Genomic DNA, 23,011 nt, shown 5'->3' on the forward strand with positions numbered 1-23,011 from the left:
TTAGGTTGGATTAGTTTTAGGTTGATCTGATTAGTAAGTCAGTTACGTACAATAGTATGTCCATGATTTAGTTCAGGGGTGTCAAACTGGTTTTAGCTGGGGGCCACAAATGCTATAAAAAAAATCTCACCGGGGCCGGACTAGTAAGTTTAAGAGAAAGAGAGAAAAAGAGAGAGAAAGAGAGGAGGAGGGAAAGAGAGAGCGATAAACAGATAGGGAGAAAGAGTAACAGTGAGAGAAAACGAGAGCAGAATTGAGATATAATACTTGGGAAATAAAGAGAGAAAAAAAGAAAGAAATGAAGAGAGACAGAAAAAGAGAAAGACGAAAAGAATGAGAGAAGTGAAACGACAGAGAAAGAAAGAGTGAGCAGGGGAAAAAGAGACAAAGTGAGGTGAGAGAGGGATCAAAAAAAGGGAGAGAAAGAGAGGGTGAGAAGGAAAGAGAAAAAAAGAAAGAAGGAAAGAAAGAAAGAAAATTACAGCATAAGTCACAAAGAGAGGAAATAGAAAGAGTTGAAGAGTGAGAGAGAAATAGAGAAAAGAGAGAAAAAAAGAGAGTGAACAGGAGAGAGGGAGAGAAAAAATATAAAAGAAGAGAGTTGGAGAGAAATAGAGAAATACTACCACAGCTGTTTTGCAAGTGTTAACTGGCTTGTGTAACATCAGGTGGACATATTTGAAACTGCAGCTCATTTTTCTCTTGCGCTTCTCTCACTGTTGTCTTGCGGGCCAGATTTAAACCACTGCTGGGCCTGATCTGGCCCCCGGGCCACCTGTTTGACACCTGTGATTTAGTTGGTTAGTTGGTTTCAATTGATTAAGCAGTCGATCGGTGGGATAGCTAATGAGACGATGAGTTGGAAGGTTCTAGTGGTTGGTTAGGAAAGTTGGTTGATCAGTTTGTTGCTTGATTATTTATTTTGTTTCTTGGTTAGTTAGTTGGTTAGTAAAGATAACAGTCAGTTGGAAGGTATATTTTTAATTACTGATTTACTGAAGTTAGTTTATTTTGGGGCCGGCGCAGTGGTTAGCACGTGTGCGGCACAGTTCTGAGGTCATGAGATTGAACCTCCTGTGTGGAGTTTGCATGTTCTCCCAGTCCTTGCGTGGGTTTCCTCCGGGCACTCCGGTTCCTCCCACATTCTAAAGACATGCTAGTCAGGTTAATTGGCCGGTCCAAATTGTCCCTAGGAGTGAATGTGTCATGGTCGCCTTGGCGACCGGTCTGCCCCACCCCCTGGGCACCAGCTGAAGCAGTTCAACTAATTGCGTGTCTGCTATTTAAGGCTGGATTGTGGGTTTTGCGGGTGCTGGCTCATTATATACACATTGTCCGTTCTGTTATGCCTTGTCCTGTTTAGTTGAGTTGGAAGAAGCCTGTGTTTGCATGTTTTTGTTAAAGCCTGTTTGTTCTGTCTTGTCCCTGAGTTATGGACAACTTTTATTTTGGTAAATAAAAGTTTTGGATCGTCACGCAATTGAGTTCTCCCTTCCTGCCTCCTGCCTCCGTTCTGGTCCGGTCACCCCTTCCACCTCGTGACAGAATGAGCGAGCAAATTGTCTGTCCCTGCGACTGTCTGGCAACCAGTTCAGGGTGTCCCCTGCCCACTGTCCGAAGATGGCTGGGATGGGCTCCAGCACCCCCGTGACCCTACTGAAGATAAGCGGTGCAGATAATGGATGGAATGGATGGTTTATTCTGTTTTTAATATTAGACGGGTGTAAAGGAGATTTAATAGGAGTCCAGTTCCTTATTTTGACTATAATTGCGCTCTGTTGTTCGTTATTTTAAAATTACTGTCGCCACCAGCCATTCGTATTTGCATTCTTTGATATCCACGTCCCTCTTTTTTTAACCATGAATCTTTCATAATTATTTTAATATAGAATAATTTGAGTGTCTACTAAAGTTTAATCTTTAAGGGACAGTGTTTAATATTTAGTGCCTACTAGTGGTACTTAAAAAAACCAACACCATTGATTTCAATAATAATAATCAATCAAAAATAATACCAATGTTATTTTTAAAAATATTCATTAATAATTTGTATTTATTTTACATTGCGGAATCCATACCTTGTAGTCGCCGCTATGTTTGTCTGGCATCCTGCTGCTATGCTGTGCTCATTTGGCACTGGTTGTCCTTCGCATTAGACAATACAATTGTGGTCACATATTACACAATGTCCCTGTAGCAATTATTTAGTCAGTTTCAAAGTTGGTATATAAGTGGGGTTGTTTATCTGGGTTGGTTGGTTGGTTGGTTGGTTGGTTGGTTGGCTGGCTGGTTGGTTGGTTGGTTGGCTGGTTAGTTGGTTGGTTAGCTTGTTGGTTAGTTGGCTGGTTGGTTAGTTGGTTGGTTAGCTTGTTGGTTGGCTGGTTAGCTTGTTGGTTGGTTAGCTGGTTAGTTGGTTGGTTAGCTTGTTGGTTGGGTAGTTAGCTGGTTGGTTAGCTGGTTGGTTGGTTAGTTGGTTGGTTAGCTGGTTAGTTGGTTGGTTAGCTTGTTGGTTGGTTGGTTGGTTGGTTAGTTGGTTGGTTAGCTTGTTGGTTGGGTAGCTAGCTGGTTGGTTAGCTGGTTGGTTGGTTGGCTGGTTAGTTGGTTGGTTAGCTTGTTGGTTGGTTGGTTAGCTTGTTGGTTGGGTAGTTCGCTGGTTGGTTGGTTGGTTGGTTGGTTGGTTGGTTGGTTGGTTGGTTAGTTAGCTGGTTGGTTAGCTGGTTGGTTAACTGGTTGATTAGCTGGTTGGTTAGCTGGTTGGTTGGTCGGCCGGTTTGTTGGCCGGTCGGTTGGTTGGTCAGCCGGTTGGTTGGTCGGCCGGTTGGTTGGTCGGTCGGTCGGTTGGTCGGCCGGTTGGTTGGTCGGCCGGTTGGTTGGCCAGCCGGTTGGTTGGTTGGCCGGCCAGGTAGCCGGTTGGCTGGCCAATTGGTTGGTTGGCCAGCTGGCTGGCCGGTTGGCTGGTAGGCCGATTGGCTGGTTTGCCGGTTTGCTGGTTGGCCGGCTGACTGGCCGTTTGGCCGGTTGGTCAGTTGTTGTTTTTTTCGTTGGTAGAAATCATATAAAATTTCTATTTATGTATTAGTTTGCCAATTTTGGGGTTTAACTTTTCTAAACAAATCTGTGTTTATATTTTTAGGGAGTCATTTAGTAGTTGGTTGGCTCCTTGCTTCTTGTTATTGATCCAGAAAAAAATGTCAGGGTGATTTGAAGGTCAAAGTTAACCCAGAGAGGACTATAAGCTCTTCTAGTTTCAGCCACCGCTGAGCTTGGGCTCTCAGCTCATCTGCGCGACTCCGGCTGCACTGTGCAACGGCGTGATAAGACGTACGCAGTTTCCCTGCTTAAAGGAGCTGCCGCAGTAGCACGACCGAGCTGTCAATCAACCGCTATCAGCCCAAAGGCGGGAGAAAGTCCGACAGGGCAGGGAAATGGGATTTCCTTTCTTTTCTTGCCATCAAATTGGACTTCCCAGCTCACTTTCACACACTACAGAGAGCCTGCTATATTTTAGTCACGCCGCTATCAACCTGGATACTATCTTTGCCAATTGACAGGAAGACAAATGATAACCCTTTGCTTTTGTTGCCTGTCCAGCTCCACGGCTTCCCTTACAAAATACAAAATAATCTTCCACCTTTTTTTATTTATTTTCGGAATGATGCATGATGGGAAATCCCCAGGCGGCAGACGCATGCGCACAGTAGCATCAAACCGCTGGCTTCGTTTGCAACGGAAAAAAAAACGATACCGAGATAGAGGCTACCGCGGCGAACTCGTTAGACTTGATTGATTTGCCGTTTCAGGATTGTCGGTGTTTACCGGATGGTACCCATAATTGACAAATTTGTGTTTTTCCGTACAGATTTTCTTGTACGTCGTACACGTCTTAAAGTGCATAATAAAAGTACTTTGTATGGCAAAAACGTACGGGTTGACAGGTATGGAATTGTAACAAAACAAGGACAGAAAAATGAAATACAGTGGTACCTCTTCATACGAGCGACTCTAAACGAGAGAATTTCGATATACGAGTTTTATTTGGAAAAAGAATCTTGCAGATTCGTAGAGGCTACCACTACAGACCGATCGTAGCTGCTGACCCCCAGCATCAGTTTGTTAAAGTTTGCGCATGTAAACTACCACAGGCAAAAAAATCTAAATCGTGCTGTCAAAAACGTTTGTGTGTACATCCATTTAAAGTTACAGTAATGTTAATTTTAAGTGCACTGTAAGAGCTTACTTATTACATCTCTCCATCTCTATAACTGTCAACCTCAGGCTCTTATTATCCATCCATCCATTATCTGCACCGCTTATCCTCAGTAGGGTCGCGGGGGTGCTGGAGCCCATCTCAGCCGTCCTCGGGCACACAGGGACAGACAACTCGCTCGCTCATTCACACCTAGGGACAATTTGGACCGCCCACTTAACCTAACATGCATGTTTTTGGAATGTGGGAGGAAACCGGAGCGCCCGGAGGAAACCCACGAAAGCGCGGGGAGAACATGCAAACTCCACACAGAAGGTCCGATCTCATGACTCTGAACTGTGCCGCACACGCGCTAACCACTGCGCCGCCGTGCTGCCCCTGCTCCTATTAATGGTTGCAATTTCCCTTATTAAGCGATTATGAATCTTACCAACACAATGCTTAACATTTTTACTCACAGCAAGATAGATTTTGTAGAATCCCGGGACAGTATTAGCAATCTACAAAGACGTTGTCCTCTGTTCCGGATTAGAGCCGAAATGGGCCGGATGAGATTGGCTCTTGTCTAAAAAAATTGTTATACGGCGTACACTATTTGAAATGATCAAAAAAAACGTAAAAATTACCGGGAAGACATAGAAGTTGACAGGTATGTGATCTCTATCACTCCTTTTATTTCGGTGACTGCTTTCATAGTAAGTGCTCATAATAATCTCACATTTTATTTAGTTAATATCATTTTATTTATCTTATGACTGTTTTTTTCTACATTTAATTACTATTTGAAAGTGTATTTAGTGATCAAGAAGATGTGTTAAAGGTTTATTTGGATGTTTTAGGAGGATGACTACCGTAAATTCCGGACTATAGGGCGCACCTGATTATAAGCCGCACCCACCACATTTTAAGAGGAAAAACGATTTTGTACATACACAAGCCGCACCTGTATATAAGCCGCATGCGCCCACATTTAAACATGTAACACAAACACAAAATTAACCCAAACCCGACTTCGAGTCCCGCGATTGAAACTAAATGTCCTTCATTAAAGTCCACAGTCCAAAAATCACAGCCGGAAAATGATACCGGTACTTAAGGTTTGACGCAGACCTGCAGAGTCCGGGTCCCGTTGAAAGTAATCCAAGGTAAAAAGTGTATATTTCCAAAGGTAAGGATGGGAAAAATAGATCAGATGAACACATTTACTCACGCAACTCCTTTTTCTTTAACCAACTTTTTATCCCCTCTTCTTTCCTTATCTGTCCCTCACCTTTAGCGGTCCCCACTTAAACTCGGCACCCCGCGTTTGTTCCGCCCCTCCTTTTTCGTTCACCCGTATCAGAAGAAGTGTCTAAAAGAAATACAAATAAATACATTACAAAAATATACAGTTGCAAATACATATTATACATGGGTTACACATATTTACAAAGAAAGACGGTACACCGAGAGAGTTTTCAAAGCTTTAGTAATAATAATATAGCTTTGACAGAACAGTTAATGGTAGCAACACTCGAGCGCCGCTGGCGGCCGTTAGAAAAATTACATAAATTGGCCGCATCACTGAATAAGCCGCAGGGTTGAAAGTTAGGGAAAAAAGTAGCGGCTTATAGTAAAATTCGCGCAATACACGAGCAATTCGAGCTACAATCCTGGAATGAATTAAGATCGTATGAAGAGGTACCACTGTATAGAAATTGACGAGTAGGACTCTTTCTGTCAATGTCGTATCCCCGCAGCTCCGCGTTGGGCGAAGGATCGGAAATTTTCCTGAGTCCCGCCGTGACGTACGGCCCGCCGGGTCTGGAACTGTCCTGCCCCGTCGTCCTGACCCTGCCGCACTGCGCCCATGCGGCGTCCGACCACTGGATCACACGACTCAAGAGGCAGACGCAGGACCGCAAGTGGGAGGTCAGTCCTCCGAACCCTCCGTCTGGGTTCCCTCAGGTTCTACCGATCCTTTCGTATCATCACATTATTAGTATTGATGGGATTTCTGAGGGGTCACAGAAGGACTTCGAGTTCTACTGAATGGAGTCAGATAGTGGAGCCTAGAGTTCCCAGCAAAAATAGTCAAGCTCATTTCAGATGCTATATTGAAGGTAAACTTAGTAAACCTCCAATGGTGGAGTCAGCCATGAATGTAAAACTACGTCGAGTGATACTTTGTCAAATTATCGGGTTACTTCTTTAAAAAATATAGCTCCGATACCAGGTATCAGTATTGGGCCAATGCATATCAACTATTGATACTGGTATCAGTGGTTACTTAAAACGTTACGCTCATGAATAACTGCTTATCAAGATTTGTACTATATTGTGTATTTTATCCAAAAATACATAAAAAAATTAATTCATTTTGTATACATTTTATATATTATATCACGAGGCTGCTGAGTTTGATTGGTTAAACATTGTAGAGCCTTAGCGGGGACAGACAGAGGCGTATTTACGTGGAGAGGATGTATTAAGTAACCAAGTACAGACTTAAAAGTAACGGAGTAAAAGTACCCATTTTTCTTCACAAATTTACTCAAGTAAAAATAAAAGTTTAGAATCTAAAAATACTCTTAGAAGTACAAAATCCTAAAACTTACTCAAGTAAATGTAACAGAGTATATGTACTCTGTTACTACCCACCTCTGGTTTGGTTTTATTATCTTGTTACCAGGTTGTAAGTATTGAAGTTATGTCTATTTTATACGCTGTTTTATTCCACTTATACTGAAAACTACTTGTCCTAAGTTTGACCTCAGCCTTGAGTGCATTTCTTAAGAAGGGCGTCGTAAACCACTTTGCTTTGGAATGTGTCTTTGGTTTCAGTCCGTGCAGATAACAATGACCTGGGGGGTTAGAATGTGTGTCGTGCCCCATTCTGTCTGGAGGGCGATGACCTATCACCCTTCTCCCAAGCTTCAAAGGACTATTGGGAAATTTGCATCGACGACGGCGCGGACCAATCAGCCAGCGGCTTGGTCATGGGGCGTGAACATTTCATCGCCATTTGTCATAAAAGTGGGCAACCCTGGAAGCCCCCGTTGTCCCCTGCACACGATTGTAAAATTGGCACAGGCAGAGACCTGATTTGTTCAACTATTTGATTCGGCTAAATTAACGTGAAGTGTCGTCGGAGTCAGATTTCAGTATAGTAAATGTTAAAACCTCACAGCAGGGTTGGGTAGGCTTACTTTAACTGGATTACTTTCAATTACTTTTGGATTACTCCAATACCAAATATGCTAATAAAAGACAAAAGAAACTAAATGTGAATAAAAATACAAAATTTTGTGCAGGCTTTGGGAGTAACGGAATACATGGAACGGCAAAAATGATGTGTTTGGATTTCTGTCGCATTTTATGTTAGATTTGCCAGAGATCAAAGAGATCAAAGCCAGGAGAGAAAGCTTACCACGTGTTGCGAGTCCTCATTTGATTCGTATTTGGTTTCTTTTGTCTTTTATTAGCATATTTGGTATTGGAGTCATCCAAAAGTCATTGAAAGTAATCCAGTTAAAGTAACCCTACCCAACCCTAATTAAAAGTAAGGTTAAAATAGGCTCAGTCAACCACTAAAACATCATCTCAGTTAGTTATCACAATTCCTAGAAAATCACAATGATTAGATAGGTTGGGTACCATTACGTGGGCTACCCGAGTGTTCTTAGGGGGCTGCCTTGTGCCAAGGGACACCCAATGCAACATCCGCAAGTATAAAAAAGTCAAGTATCAATATAAGTCTGCGAAAATAACATTTTTAATCAAGTGGCTGGGATTCTAAAATAGCATGATTGGGACAGTCCGAATCCCATCATGGGCGGCAGTGGCTCAGGAGGTAGAGCGCTCGTCTTGGGATCAAGAGATCGCAGTTCGAATCCCGGCTCCTTCGTGTTACATGTCGAAGTGTCCTTGGGTAAGACACTGAACCCCCAATACCCCCAATAAGCAGGTTAGCGCCTTACATAGGGTAGAGCGCTCGTCTTAAGATCAAGAGTTCGCAGTTCGAATCCCGGCTCCTTCGTGTTACATGTCGAAGTGTCCTTGGGTAAGACACTGAACCCCTAATACCCCCAATAAGCAGGTTAGCGCCTTACATGGGGTAGAGCGCTCGTCTTGAGATCAAGAGATCGCATTTCGAATCCCGGCTCCTCCGTGTTACATGTCGAAGTGTCCTTGGGTAAGACACTGAACCCCCAATACCCCCAATAAGCAGGTTAGCGCCTTACATGGGGTAGAGCGCTCGTCTTAAGATCAAGAGATCGCAGTTCGAATCCCGGCTCCTTTGTGTTACATGTCGAAGTGTCCTTGGGTAAGACACTGAACCCCCAATACCCCCAATAAGCAGGTTAGCGCCTTACATGGGGTAGAGCGCTCATCTTAAGATCAAGAGATCGCAGTTCGAATCCCGGCTCCTCCGTGTTACATGTCGAAGTGTCCTTGGGTAAGACACTGAACCCCTAATACCCCCAATAAGCAGGTTAGCGCCTTACATGGGGTAGAGCGCTCGTCTTAAGATCAAGAGATCGCATTTCAAATCCCGGCTCCTCCGTGTTACATGTCGAAGTGTCCTTGGGTAAGACACTGAACCCCTAATACCCCCAATAAGCAGGTTAGCGCCTTACATGGCTGCACGGCCGCTATTGGGAAGTGTGAAGCACACTGTAAAGCACTTTGGGAAGTCTTGACTTGAAAAGCGCTATAGAAATGCAGATCATTTTATCTGGGGCGGCAGTGGCTCAGGAGGTAGAGCGCTCGTCTCGGGATCAAGAGATCGCAGTTCGAATCCCGGCTCCTCCGTGTTACATGTCGAAGTATCCTAGGGTAAGACACTGAACCCCCAATACCCCCAATAAGCAGGTTAGCACCCCACATGGGGTAGAGCGCTCGTCTTAAGATCAAGAGATCGCAGTTCGAATCCCGGCTCCTCCGTGTTACATGTCGAAGTGTCCTTGGGTAAGACACTGAACCCCTAATACCCCCAATAAGCAGATTAGCGCCTTACATGGGGTAAAGCGCTCGTCTTAAGATCAAGAGATCGCAGTTCGAATCCCGGCTCCTTCGTGTTACATGTCGAAGTGTCCTAGGGTAAGACACTGAACCCCCAATACCCCCAATAAGCAGGTTAGCGCCTTACATGGCTGCACGCCCGCTATTGGCAAATGTGAAGCACACTGTAAAGCGCTATAAAAAATGCAGCTCATTTCATCATCTAACACCTTTCTCGACACCGTCTGTCTCCATACTTTCCGTTTCGACACTTTCTATCGGTCCGTACGCCGAATATATCCTTTTAATGGGCTGGCGACCTCCTGCAGGGAGAAAGGACGGAGGAGGGGCTTTGTAGGCGCCTTTAAAGGAGAATGGCGTCCAGACACACAAATGGAAACTATCAAAAGAGTCAGGCGCGACCGTATATGAGGTGGGAACTGACCGCTGTGAGATAACGAGAAAGTCGTGTGATGTAACCCCAAAAATTTCACGGAATTAGCGTTGCAAACACCACTGGGGGTCCCGGGCGGCCATTAAAGCTCCATCACAGACACCAGTCCCCCGCTGTATATTCATTTCAGTGGCTCGGTGGCAGAGATATGTAGATTTCTCATTAATATCCAAGCTAGAAATTATTCTAAAATATCGGTTTTTTTTGGACTCTCCCCGGTGGATTATTTTACTTTTTGTCGGCTTGGTTGTTATAGTTTGGTTTTTACACACACAAAAAAAGCTATTACCGTATTTATTCATGCATAAAAACGATTGAGTGGACGTTATACGGTTTCTAATGCGAAAAAGACAGAATGCAATGGGAATTGAACCCGGGTCTCGGCGGTAAGAGAGCTGAGTCTTAACCATTAGAGCACCAGTCATATAGATAAGACATGAAAAAGCATTTGATTTTATCTCGTTATCGCACTATTTTTTTCACGGTACCAGAGACCAATGTTGTTTTTACACACACAAAAAAAGCTATTACCGTATTTATTCATGCATAAAAACGATTGAGTGGATGTTATACGGTTTCTAATGCGAAAAAGACAGAATGCAATGGGAATTGAACCCGGGTCTCGGCGGTAAGAGAGCTGAGTCTTAACCATTAGAGCACCAGTCATATAGATAAGACATGAAAAAGCATTTGATTTTATCTCGTTATCGCACTATTTTTTTCACGGTACCAGAGACCAATGTTGTTTTTACACACACAAAAAAAGCTATTACCGTATTTATTCATGCATAAAAACGATTGAGTGGATGTTATACAGTTTCTAATGCGAAAAAGACAGAATGCAATGGGAATTGAACCCGGGTCTCGGCGGTAAGAGAGCTGAGTCTTAACCATTAGAGCACCAGTCATATAGATAAGACATGAAAAAGCATTTGATTTTATCTCGTTATCGCACTATTTTTTTCACGGTACCAGAGACCAATGTTGTTTTTACACACACAAAAAAAGCTATTACCCTATTTATTCATGCATAAAAACGATTGAGTGGATGTTATACGGTTTCTAATGCGAAAAAGACAGAATGCAATGGGAATTGAACCCGGGTCTCGGCGGTAAGAGAGCTGAGTCTTAAGCATTAGAGCACCAGTCATATAGATAAGACACGGTACGGTACCAGAGACCAATGTTGTTTTTACACACACAAAAAAAGCTATTACCGCATTTATTCATGCATAAAAACGATTGAGTGGATGTTATACGGTTTCTATTGCGAAAAAGACAGAATGCAATGGGAATTGAACCCGGTAAAGATAAGGAGAAATAACAATAAAGAGTGAGAGAGCAATAACAGTAAAGAGATAAAGAGAGAAATAACGGGAAAGACAGAGAGAGAGAGGGAGAGAAAGAGAGAGCGTGAGAAGGGGCAGAAAGTGAGAGAGAGGAGAGAAAGAGAGAGAGAAAAGAGGAAAAGAGTGAGAGTGAGACAGAGAGGGGGAGAAAAAAAAGGAGAAAGAAATAGAAAGAGCAAAAGAAAAACTGATGGAGAAAGAATGAAAGAGAGAGAGAACAAAATCTACAAAGAATCCCCCCATTTATATATAACATGTGTTCTCCCAACCCCCACTCGCAGCAATAGTGAACTGGGATAATGGAACGCGGCCGAATGTTCATTTTAAGCCAAAAAAACGGAAGAAGAGCCACTCCGGATGACATAAATTTGCTCTCTCACGGCCTCTGCTATCAGAAATAGTCCACTGGGGATAATGGCTCACGACCTAAACAGTGCAGTTCATGTTAAGCAGGCCACAAAAGCACACTTCAGCGGCCCAAACCGAAACAAATGTGCCCTCAGCAAAGTCAACTGGAGATAGTGTAACGCAGCCAAACGTGTAATGTTCATTTTAGTCAGAAATATTTTTTCCTTAAACGAGCTGCTACACATGACACAAATTTGCTCTTTCAGCTTTCATTCTTAGCAATAGTTGACTGGGGATATTGGATAGCGGCCAAAAACAGTGCAGTTCATTTCGGGCGGGCCAAACATTCAAAAAACATAAACTTATAACTTAGTTCAGTCTCTAAGGACTATGTTGTGAATATGTTTGTTTTTTTTAATCCTGACTGTTGTGTTTTGCTGTGGACCCAAACACAATTTTTCCTCCTTTTTTCTCTTCCTTTTGTTTCTTTTTTTCCTCAGCTTTTCACTATTTTTCCATTTTGGTATTTTTTTTCTTTTTTCTTCTATTCCCCCTTCGTTTAAGTCATTTTGTGCATCATTTTACATAATATTTGGTCGTGTAGGGATTAAGGAAGCAAAAACAACCCGAAGAGTCGTTTAGGACCCGAAAGAGCCGGTTCCTTTTAGTGAGCCGAGCCGAAGAAGCCGGTTCTCAAAAAACTCTACTGACTTTACTCGACTTCTTTCAACTTCGACCTTGACTTCCAAATACCGCATTTAGGACACAACGTCAGGGGAACCCTTGTATTTTTACCTTCATGCACTGTAACTTTAACTTAATTCGCTTTTTAATTAGCAATTTTGAACCTTGATTTTTGTGAGCTGGCTAGATTTTCTTGTGCGCGGAAAAGCTCTGGGCAGTGCGCACACATGCAGCTCAGAGCGAACATTGCCCGCGTGCCGCCTGTTTGACACCTGTGGCTTAAGACGTCCGTTTCCCCTAAAACGAAAGACCTCATAAAATCCGTACGTCTTTAATATATGCGCAGCTCATCTTTTTCCCTGGAAGCTGTCAGCGATAGTCACCCAATCCCGTTTTCATTATTTCTCCCCGTAGGAGGTAATAGAAGTTCAAGTCGGAATGGCGACAGTTTGACACAAAAACATCTCCTTGTGTTTGCCGACAGGAAGTCATGTGCGTGGAGGAGGAATGCACTTCCTGCTACTGCCTGATGGAGGCGCAACGCTGCCACCTGCTGCTGGAGCGACCCGGTCGCTACGCCCTGGTGGGCGAGCCCACCCGGCCCGAATCCGCCAAGCGCCTGAGGTTGGCCACCTTCGGGGGTCCGGACAACGCCAACCCGAAGGGCTTCGTCCTCAGGGTCTACTGCGTGGATGATACGCCGCACGCTTTCCAGGTCTATGCAGTGTTCATTTGACCTCTAGTGATGGATCCCGGGGAATAGCATGCTCAAAAATCAAACAACCTGAAGAGCCGTTTAGGACCCGAAAGAGCCGGTTCCTTTTAGTGAGCCGAGCCGAAGAAGCCGGTTCTCGACAAACTCTACTAACTTGACTCAACTTCGTTCTACTTTGACTCGACTTCAAAATACCGCATTTAGGACACAACGTCGGGGGAACCCGTGTATTCTTACCTTCATGCACTGTAACTTTGACTCAAGTCGCTTCTTAATTAGCAATTTCGAGCCCTGATTTTTGTGCGCCGGCTAGATTTTCTTGTGCGCTGAGAATGTGCGAGCAGTGCGCAATCTATATATTCAATTAGTTTTAATCATCACACTTAATTGGTAATACAAAGCAATTATCACTTCAGATTTTTCAGTTCACAAAAATACTGTACGTTAAACAAAATAATATTGCTGAAATATTAGTCTACCGTAAACTCCGGACTATAGAGCGCACCTGATTATAAGCCGCACCCACCACATTTCGGGAGGTAAACCGATTTTGTACATACACAAGCCGCACCTGTATATCAGCCGCATGCACCCACATTGAAAAAACGCAATACAAACACGAAATTAACCCATACCCGATACAGTCCAAAAAACACAGCTGGCAATATGAACTGAAAATGATACCGGTAGTTAAGATTTAATGCAGACCTGCAGAGTCCGGGTGCCCGTTGAAGTAATCCAAGGAAAAAAGTGTATATTTTCAAAGGTAAGGGTGGGAAAAATATATATCCACTATTGTCGGCCGCGTCCACAAACACGTCTCACCTTTACTCCACTTCCCATCAACCCGAGTTTGCCCCGCCCCTTCTTTCTCATTTGCTCGTACAAAACATATCAGAATAAGTTTCTAATATAAATACATTACAAAAATATACAGTTGCAAATACATATTATACATGGTTACACATATTTACGAAGAAAGACGGTACACCGAGACAGTTTTCAAAGCTTTAATAATAATATTATAACTTTCATCCCAAACCGTGCCTGTGAAGGGTAGCAAAACGCTACTAGCAACACGCTCGCAACACAGCAAACGGGTCTGTTAAAAAAAACATACCGTACATATAGAAATCACGGTAAACCGTTCTCATCTTCCTCCCTATAACTGACGTCACCAAGGTCGTCCTCCTTTAGTGTGGGAAAGAGACTTTGTCTTATGGATGTCGTCCTACGCTCCCTTATTCAAAAACACGCTAGCGACACGCTCGCAAAGTGAAGATTACGTGCAGTAGCTCTGTTTCCTTCTTTATCGGACTGCTCGTTTGCTTTAGCTTGTAAGCTACGTCATGTGCCTTTCTTTTTGCAATTTGCATGATGAGGATATGTCTACGCTAATTTAATTTGTGCACAAGCTAAGAAGTTGCTTTTGTACTCGAGCGCCGCTGGCGGCCGTTAGAAAAATGACATAAATTGGCCGCATCACTGAATAAGCCGCAGGCTTGAAAGTTTGGGAAAAAAGTAGCGGCTTATAGTCCGGAATTTACGGTATATATTCCTGCAGTTTTAATCACTTCAGATTTTTCAGTTCATATATTCTTCGTGGTTTGCTGTCCCGCCACAATTATAATGCCTTCTCAAGGTCCAATTGCAGCAACGGAATTTCCATCGCTAATTTGTGGTTTTCATTGTCGTTGTGCCGATCCAATATGCTTTTCTGAAAGTTCGTATTGCGAAAGGATTTATGCAATCCAGTTCTGAAATTACCATCGTAGGTGCGTCCACTGTGAGAGAGATAAACTAAAAAGAAAAATCCAGAAATCACAATGATTTTTTTAATGATTTATTTGTGTGATATAGCTGCAAATAAGGGTGTTCAGATATTTATTTTCCTCAATGTTTTTTGTCAAGGCGTTTGCGTACCTATCTCTATGATATTCACACTCTCTCTGGCGCCCTCAGGAGGTGACAGCGGGTGAGCGCATTCGAGGCGGGCGCCTGCTGGAGGAGCCCAAAGTGTTGAAATTCTCCGGGAACGCCTTCAGCCTGCAAGTCAACATCCAGGACGTCCCGCAGATGCTGTGGAACATCAAGCCTTTCACTACCTGCCAGGTAAAAAAAACTCCTGATATCATTTCTCATGCTTAACTTATCAAGTCTAGTCCCATTCCCCTGATCTAAAACCAACAGGCGAGCAAGGAAAAACTCAAAAAACCTCAACACGAGTCAAGTAAAGTCAAAACATATATGAGACTACTAATTAGGAAATGATTTGGTGCATATTTTTTATTATTATTGATAATTTATCCAAAAAAAAAAAAAAACATCAGAAGAGCCGTTTGGAAACAAATAATCCGGCTCTTCTAAGTGAGCCAAGCCAAAAGAGCCGCTTCTCGAAAAAAGAGCCGAAAATCCGATGACTACTTCGATCAAGCTGTCCTTTAGTAGTGGACAGTAACCAGGGTTGGGTAGGTTACCTTTAACTGGATTACTTTCAATTACTTTTGGATTACTCCGATACCAAATATGCTAATAAAAGACAAAGGAAACTAAATATGAATAAAATGACTCAATTTTGTGCAGGCTTGGGGAGTACCCGAATACATGGAACGGGAAAAATGAGGTTGGCAAGCTGTTTGGATTTATTTCCATTTTGTTTCTGTCGCGTTTTATGTTCGTTTTGCCGGAGATCAAAGAGATCATATCCAGGAGAGAAAGCTTACCACGTGTTGTGAGTCATCATTTTATTCGTATTTAGTATCTTTTGTCTTTTATTAGCATATTTGGTATTGGAGTAATCCAAAAGTCATTGAAAGTAATCCAGTTAAAGTAACCCTACCCAACCCTGACAGTAACGCTTCACAAAAAAACTCGATAATGAGAACTGGAGCCACCATCTGCGTCATTTTTACACATATTTTAAATGTTTCTTCATTTATTTCGTGGTCTATTGAGTCAGACTGCCAGGAAACATGGCAATGTCAACAATTTCAAGCCCTTTCAAGCACTTCACCCAAAATTCAAGCATTTTCCTGACCTTGAAAACATAATCATAAAATTCAAGCCTTTTCAAGGATTTCAAGCACTGGTATAAACCCTGTGGGATTGTAGTTTGTCTCTTTCAGCGGTGACATGAAAAGACTACAAACATGGCTGACAATAACAATAATCCAGCCTATAAAATCGTTTAAAAGTGCATGACAGCAAGTGCATTCTCTTCCTTTGTTTTCTTTCTCCTCTGCAGGAATTCTCCTTCTGCCAGGTGTGGTGGGGCAAACAGCGCCCCCTGCAGTGTGCCTTCTCCCTGGAGCGTCACTCCACCTCCTCCTCTACTTGCTCCTCAACACCTCTCTCCTGTAAAATCAGCGTGCGTCAGGTTCAAGGTGAAGAGCGAATCCTGCAAATCTACACCACGGTCCAGCCCGAGGTGAGTGTCCTGCCTCTAGACACAGGTCATGGGCGTAACCGGCCCGTTTTGGGAGGTGCTCGTACCCACCCCCAAAAATAAAAGCATTTTTAAACCTCTCTTTTCCTTAATGAAGAAGAAGATAAACTTGAATAAGATGAAAAAATACAGGAAAAAAATAGAAAATCTGACATACTCTACTGCAGGGGTGTCAAACTCATTTTAACTCGGGGGCCACACGATAGAACAAACCTTCTGTCAGGCGCCGGACTAGTGGATTAAAGAGAAAGAAAAAGAGAGATAAAGAAATAAGAGAAGGAGAGAGGGAAAAGGAGAGAGAGGGAGGGACAAAGAAAGAAAAAGAGAGAGAGGGAGAGAGAGGGAGAAACAAAAGAGATAAAAAGTCGTGAGAGAGGGTGAAAAGAAAGGGAGAGGAAGAAAGAAATCCAAAGAGAAGGAGAGAAAAGAGAAAAGAAAGCATGAAGGGTAGGAAGAGAGAAAGAGAAAAAAGAGAAAAGGAAAAAAAGTTAGAGCAAAAGAAGTTAAAAAGGCACAGAGAGAGAAAGAGACAAAGAGCAACAATGGAAAAGAAAAAGAGAGGCACAGAGAGTGAAAGAGACAAAGACAGAGAGTGGGAGAAAAGGGGTGGAAAAGAAAGAGAAAATGAGAGAGAAATACAAGTACAGTGTCTTTGTTCGAGGCACCTGGCTTTGGCAACATCAAGTTGACGTATTTCAACCTGCAGCTTGTTTTTCTCTTGCGCTTCTCTGAGTGTTGTCTCGCGGGCCGGATTCAATCCCTTAGCGGGCCTGATCTGGCCCGCGGGCCGCCTCTTTGACACCTGTGCCTTTACTGATTCCTAGCAGCGCTTTCCTCCCCTATCCTTCCCTCTTTTGCTCAGCTAGTGCAGTGCTTATTTTCTGTCCTGCCCCCCGTCGGAAGAAGAAATCCTCTCGCGCCCCCCAACAAGTCTGTCTCCTTATCCGGGTTAGTAATTTTTTCCGCGGGGTCTCTTGCGCCACTGCTCCCTAGTGTAGTGGAGGTGCAATTGCTCTTGGTTCTTCGGAAAGTAAAAAAAAATAATAAAAATTGTTGGGTCAAACACGCCACTATTTGAGAACATCTGGGTTAGGGTCACTTGCGGCATAGCGGAGGAGTCTGTGGAGGCTCTGGTGTATTATGAGGAGAGTATGTGACACAATAACGATCTTACCACCCAATATCATGACTTTGTTATCATCAACGGATACTAGCCCTTGTTTTAGCTGCATTGAATTCCAGAAATAGTGTTTGCGCTAACCACAAATTTTAATGTGATGTTCACAAAGGGAAGTAACACTCCTAAACAATGTTGAATGATCCTAAATCACATCAAAACATAATCAACCAGCCAGACACTCTAGGTGCTCATGTTGTGGATTAACTGTAAGTTGGCTTCAAGCTGACAACAGACATCTGGCAGGATGTTATAAGACAATGTTGATACAAGAAATCACAAGTTGCTGACTAAGCAAGTCGATTGGGAGAAAAAACACTTTAGATTCAGAGAAAAACATCACGTGATCTGGTTTAACACAGTATAAATGCCAGCGTCTCTCGAACGTGGCTTGAACGCGGATGAATGAACGGATGCAATAAAGAGCGTTCCCTCTCTGCCATATTTCGTCTCTGCGTATATTTTGGGGTGACGCCAAACGACGTCCTCACCAAAACTCAGTGCCCCCGAAGTTCTCAATCAAAAACCGCCCCTGATACAGATCCTGATAATTGATATTATATAGCTGAGTAGGCGTAGGTCTATACAATGGTACCTCTTCATACGGAATTTAGTAGTTCCAGAATTGCTCCTATAATGAGCAAATTTTCCCAATGAAATCATCAAAAACTAATTGGCCCGCTCCTGACTTCCCAAAAGCATCTTCCTGATCACTAAAAACACATACATTCGGTGATTTAATTTGAAAAATACAGTAATAAAATGAGATTAACAAAATAAAATGTGAGTTTATTATGAGCATCGAGTTAATGGTTGATAATGTAGGTAGCAGGAGTAGTGGGAAGGGGCGATGAAGTAGCACAAAAGACGTGCACACAAACATTATAGAGCATACTGTTTTTACTTATTTTTTATTTCAATGAAGCAAGTTGTGCAAACGCTCTTTGGCGGCTTTGTAACCTGAACTCACTGCTCCAAGATGCCAAATCACAGTCACAGAACTTGTCCCATTCTTGAATTTCTACTGGCCGTCTTCAACTTATTTGAATCCCTGCGAAAATGGCCTTGTCACATCCAGAACAATGCATAGAATCCCCATCTCATCTCATTAGCTGCACCGCTTATCCTCAGTAGGGTCGCGGGGGTGCTGGAGCCCATTCCAGCAATCATCAGGCAGTGGGCAGGGGACACCCTGAACTGGTTGCCAGCCAATCGCAGGGCACACGAAGACAGACAATGTTCTTGCCCATTCACACCTAGGGACAATTTGGACCGGCCAATCCACCTGAAATGCATGTCTTTAGAATGTGGGAGGAAACCCACGCTAGCACGGGGAGAACATACAAACTCCGTACAGGAAGTCCGGTAGCTGGATTTGAACCCACACAAGAGGTTCCCAAGACCTTAAAACTGTGCCTGCACACACGCTAACCACTCCAACTGTGTAAAATATTTACTCTAAAACACATGACTAAAAAAATACACCTAAAAGCATTTCTGCATCATATGAGGTTCGTCTTGCCAGATAACTTACCTTTACAAAAAAAACAGACTCGTAAAATATTTTCAATGCGGTAGTTAGCATTCCCCTTTCGATGGACACCTTTTCCATGATGAATGTCTGTTCATGCTAGTTTTATTCATGCACAAAACTGCACGAATTAGCCGCATCATTACTTAGAGAAAAAAAAATCGCGGTTTATAGTGCGAATTTTTCAGTACATTTGACATTTACATTCAAACATAGTATCGCATTTTCTTCCCTGCTCCCACGCCAGAACCCAAAGCTCCCGGTCCCGTTTTCCTCGGAATCCGACTGTTCCATCGGTTCCCAGACGGGATCTGGGGCCTTCAAGATCCCCCTTTCCATCCGACAGAGGATCAGCGCTACGTTTGACGACGCCAAGGGCAAGGACTGGCGCCTCTTAGCCCAGAAGCTTCACGTGGACAGGTGGGAAACCTCTCCTTGAAATTCCGGACAGCGGGCTCCACAGAATTCCCAAACGCTTATTTAGAACGCGGGATAGGAGCGGAACGGTCGGGACTAATCTACCATCAGCCACCAAAGCCTGCAGTGGCGCCCACGCGGCCGATTTCATTATAGATGCCGAGGCGTTTGGGGAAAAGCGGCCGGCGTTACGGTTGACGGGACAGATTCCCATCGGGAAAGGGTCTCGGACCGTCGGCTTGCTCTATGATTTCCCATGATCTCCGAAGTGGGAAGCCTGGAGGAAGAATAACCAGGGTTGGGTAGGGTTACTTGAACTGGATTACTTTCAATTACTTTTGGATGACTCCAATACCAAATATGCTAATAAAAGACAAAAGAAACTAAATATGAATATAATGATGACTCACAACACGTGGTAAGCTTTCTCTCCTGGCTTTGATCTCTTTGATCTCCGGCAAAACTAACATGAAATCAGGGTTGGGTAGGGTTACTTTAACTGGATTACTTTCAATTACTTTTGGATTACTCCCATACCAAATATGCTAATAAAAGACAAAAGAAACTAAATAGGAATAAAATGATGACTCACAACACGTGGTAAGCTTTCTCTCCTGGCTTTGATCTCTTTGATCTCTGGCAAAACTATTATAAAATCAGGATTGGGTAGGGTTACTTTAACTGGATTACTTTCAATGACTTTTGGATGACTCCAATAACAAATATGCTAATAAAAGACAAAAGAAACTAAAATGAATAAAATGATGACTCACAACACGTGGTAAGCTTTCTCTCCTGTCTTTGATCTCCGGCAAAACTAACATGAAATCAGGGTTGGGTAGGGTTACTTGAACTGGATTACTTTCAATGACTTTTGGATTACTCCAATACCAAATATGCTAATAAAAGACAAAAGAAACTAAATATGAATAAAATCATGACTCACAACACGTGGTAAGCTTTCTCTCCTGGCTTTGATCTCTTTGATCTCCGGCAAAACTAACATGAAACCAGGGTTGGGTAGGGTTACTTTAACTTGATTACTTTCAATTACTTTTGGATGACTCCAATACCAAATAGGCTAATAAAAGACAAACTAAATATGAATAAAATGATGACTCACTACACGTGGTAAGCTTTCTCTCATGGCTTTGATCTCTTTGATCGCCGGCAAAACGAACATAAAATGCGACGTCAAGTCAAGTCATTTTTATTTGTATAGCCCTTAATCACAAAGAGTCTCAAAGGGCTTCCCAGGTTATTACACAGACTATATTACACAGCCTATTTTTCAGACTATTATGACACCATCCCCTGCTCTGGAACCAACATGAGGGTAAGGAAAAACTCAAAAATCCTCAACATGAGGAAAGTGAAGATACCTTGGAGCTAGGGTTGCAGTTTGAAACAGGTTTAGGGCTAAGAACTAGGACTTGAGATCCATGTCCGGGATTTTAACTGAATGTCGAATTCCAGAATAGGTTTGGAGCTAGGGTTACAGTTTGAAACGGGGTTAGAGCAAGGAAGTAGGGTTTGAGATGCATTTTAGGGGTTTTAACTGAATGTAGGATTCCAGGATAGGTTTGGAACTAGGGTTACGATTTGAAACGGGGTTAGGGCTAGGCACTAGGGTTTGAGATCCATGCTCGAGGTTTTGATGGAATGTAGGATTCCAGAAAAGGTTTGGAGCTAGGAATACAGTTTGAAACAGGGTTAGGGCTAGGAACTAGGGTTTTAGATCCATGTTTGGGGTTTTAACTGAATGTCGAATTCCAGAATAGGTTTGGAACTAGGGTTACGATTTGAAACAGGGTTAGGGCTAGGAACTAGGGTTTGAGATCCATGTTAGGGGTTTTAATGGAATGTAGGATTCCAGAATAGGTTTGGAGCTAGGGTTATAGTTTGAAACAGGGTTAGGGCTAGGAACTAGGGTTTTAGATCCATGTTTGGGGTTTTAACTGAATGTAGGATTCCAGAATAGGTTTGGAGCTAGGAATACAAATTGAAACAGGTTTAGGGCTAAGAACTAGGACTTGAGATCCATGTCCGGGGTTTTAACTGAATGTCGAATTCCAGAATAGGTTTGGAACTAGGGTTACGATTTGAAACAGGGTTAGGGCTAGGAACTAGGGTTTGAGATCCATGTTAGGGGTTTTAATGGAATGTAGGATTCCAGAATAGGTTTGGAGCTAGGGTTATAGTTTGAAACAGGGTTAGGGCTAGGAACTAGGGTTTTAGATCCATGTTTGGGGTTTTAACTGAATGTAGGATTCCAGAATAGGTTTGGAGCTAGGAATACAAATTGAAACAGGGTTAGGGCTAGGAACTAGGGTTTGAGATCCATGTTTGGGGTTTTAACTGAATGTAGGATTCCAGAATAGGTTTGGAGGTAGAGTTATGATTTGAAGGAGGGTTAGGGCTAGGAACTAGGGTTTGAGATCCATGTTTGGGGTTTTAACTGAATGTCGAATTCCAGATTAGGTTTGGAGCTAGGGTTACAGTTTGAAACAGGGTTAGGGCTAGGCACTAGGGTTTGAGATCCATGTTAAGGTTCTAAACTAAATATAGCATTCCGAAATAGTTTTAGAGCTAGGGTTACAATTTGAAACAGGGTAAGGACTAGGAACTAGAGTTTGAGATCCATGTTAAGGTTCTATACTAAATATAGGGTTGCAAAATAGTTTTAGAGCTAGGGTTACAATTTGAAACAGGGTAAGGACTAGGAACTAGAGTTTGAGATCCATGTTAAGGTTCTATACTAAATATAGGGTTGCAAAATAGTTTTAGAGCTAGGGTTACAATTTGAAACAGCGTTAGGGTTATAGTTAGGGTTAGATTTAGAGCTTGGGTTAGAAGACAGGGTTTGGGCTCCTAGTTAGGGTTTTAAGCCGATTTTAGCTTTCTAAAATAAGGTTTGGACTAGAGTTGGGTTTTGAAATTAAGATTAGGGTACTAGTTCTTTTTAAAAGCACTGGGGGAAAAATGGGAAATTGGGTTTGAAAGTCCCTGAAAAGTGCTTGAATTTGGCCATGAAAAGGGTGTACTGTAGAGACCCCGATTCATGCACATTCTGTCTCGCTTCAAAATAAAGGGGCAGTAAACTAAAACACTCGTCTCAAGTCAAGATGTTTTGGGTTTTTTTTTTTTACATTCATGTTGGCAGGTACAGTGTTCTCGTTTGCCCGCGTCCCTGCGTCCTAGACGCATCATTTTTTGCTGGGGACGCATCGTCTCAAATCGGGACGCAACTTTTTTGACACCAAATTGTCATTATCAGGCAGCACGGCGGCGCAGTGGTTAGCGCGTGTGCGGCACAGTTCATGTCATGGGAACCTGTCGTGGGTTCAAATCCAGCTCCAGACTTCCTGTGCGGAGTTTGTATGTTCTCCCCGTGCTTGCGTGGGTTTCCTCCGGGCACTCCGGTTTCCTCCCACATTCCAAAAACATGCATTTCAGGTGAATTGGCCGGTCAAATTGTCCCTAGGTGTGAATGAGCGAGTGAGTTGTCTGTCCCCGTGTGCCCTGCAATTGGCTGGCAACCAGTTCAGGGTGTCCCCTGCCCACTGCCCAATGATTGCTGGGATGGGCTCCAGCCCCCCCGCGACCCTAATGAGGATAAGCGGTACGGCTAATGAGATGAGATGAGATTTTTTTAACAAAGATTTACTGCACTCCAAACTTTTCGTCAGCCATTGTTGTTT

The 23,011-nt window shown here is 43.0% G+C and overlaps 1 protein-coding gene across 1 annotated transcript in view; it reads left to right on the top strand.

The window, feature by feature from the left end:
* LOC148350022 (netrin receptor UNC5D-like) overlaps nt 1–23,011 on the top strand; it is a 256,248-nt gene that overhangs the window by 229,338 nt on the left and 3,899 nt on the right. Inside the window, exons 13-17 of the mRNA XM_088320282.1 lie at nt 5,947–6,118; nt 12,510–12,740; nt 14,703–14,852; nt 15,985–16,167; nt 19,141–19,313. Coding sequence (XP_088176408.1) covers nt 5,947–6,118; nt 12,510–12,740; nt 14,703–14,852; nt 15,985–16,167; nt 19,141–19,313 — 909 coding nt within the window. The remainder of the gene's footprint in view (nt 1–5,946; nt 6,119–12,509; nt 12,741–14,702; nt 14,853–15,984; nt 16,168–19,140; nt 19,314–23,011) is intronic.

This window comes from Urocampus carinirostris, chromosome 16 (assembly GCF_059441175.1).
Source record: "Urocampus carinirostris isolate Australia breed hairy pipefish chromosome 16, RoL_Ucar_1.0, whole genome shotgun sequence".
NCBI lineage: Eukaryota > Metazoa > Chordata > Actinopteri > Syngnathiformes > Syngnathidae > Urocampus > Urocampus carinirostris.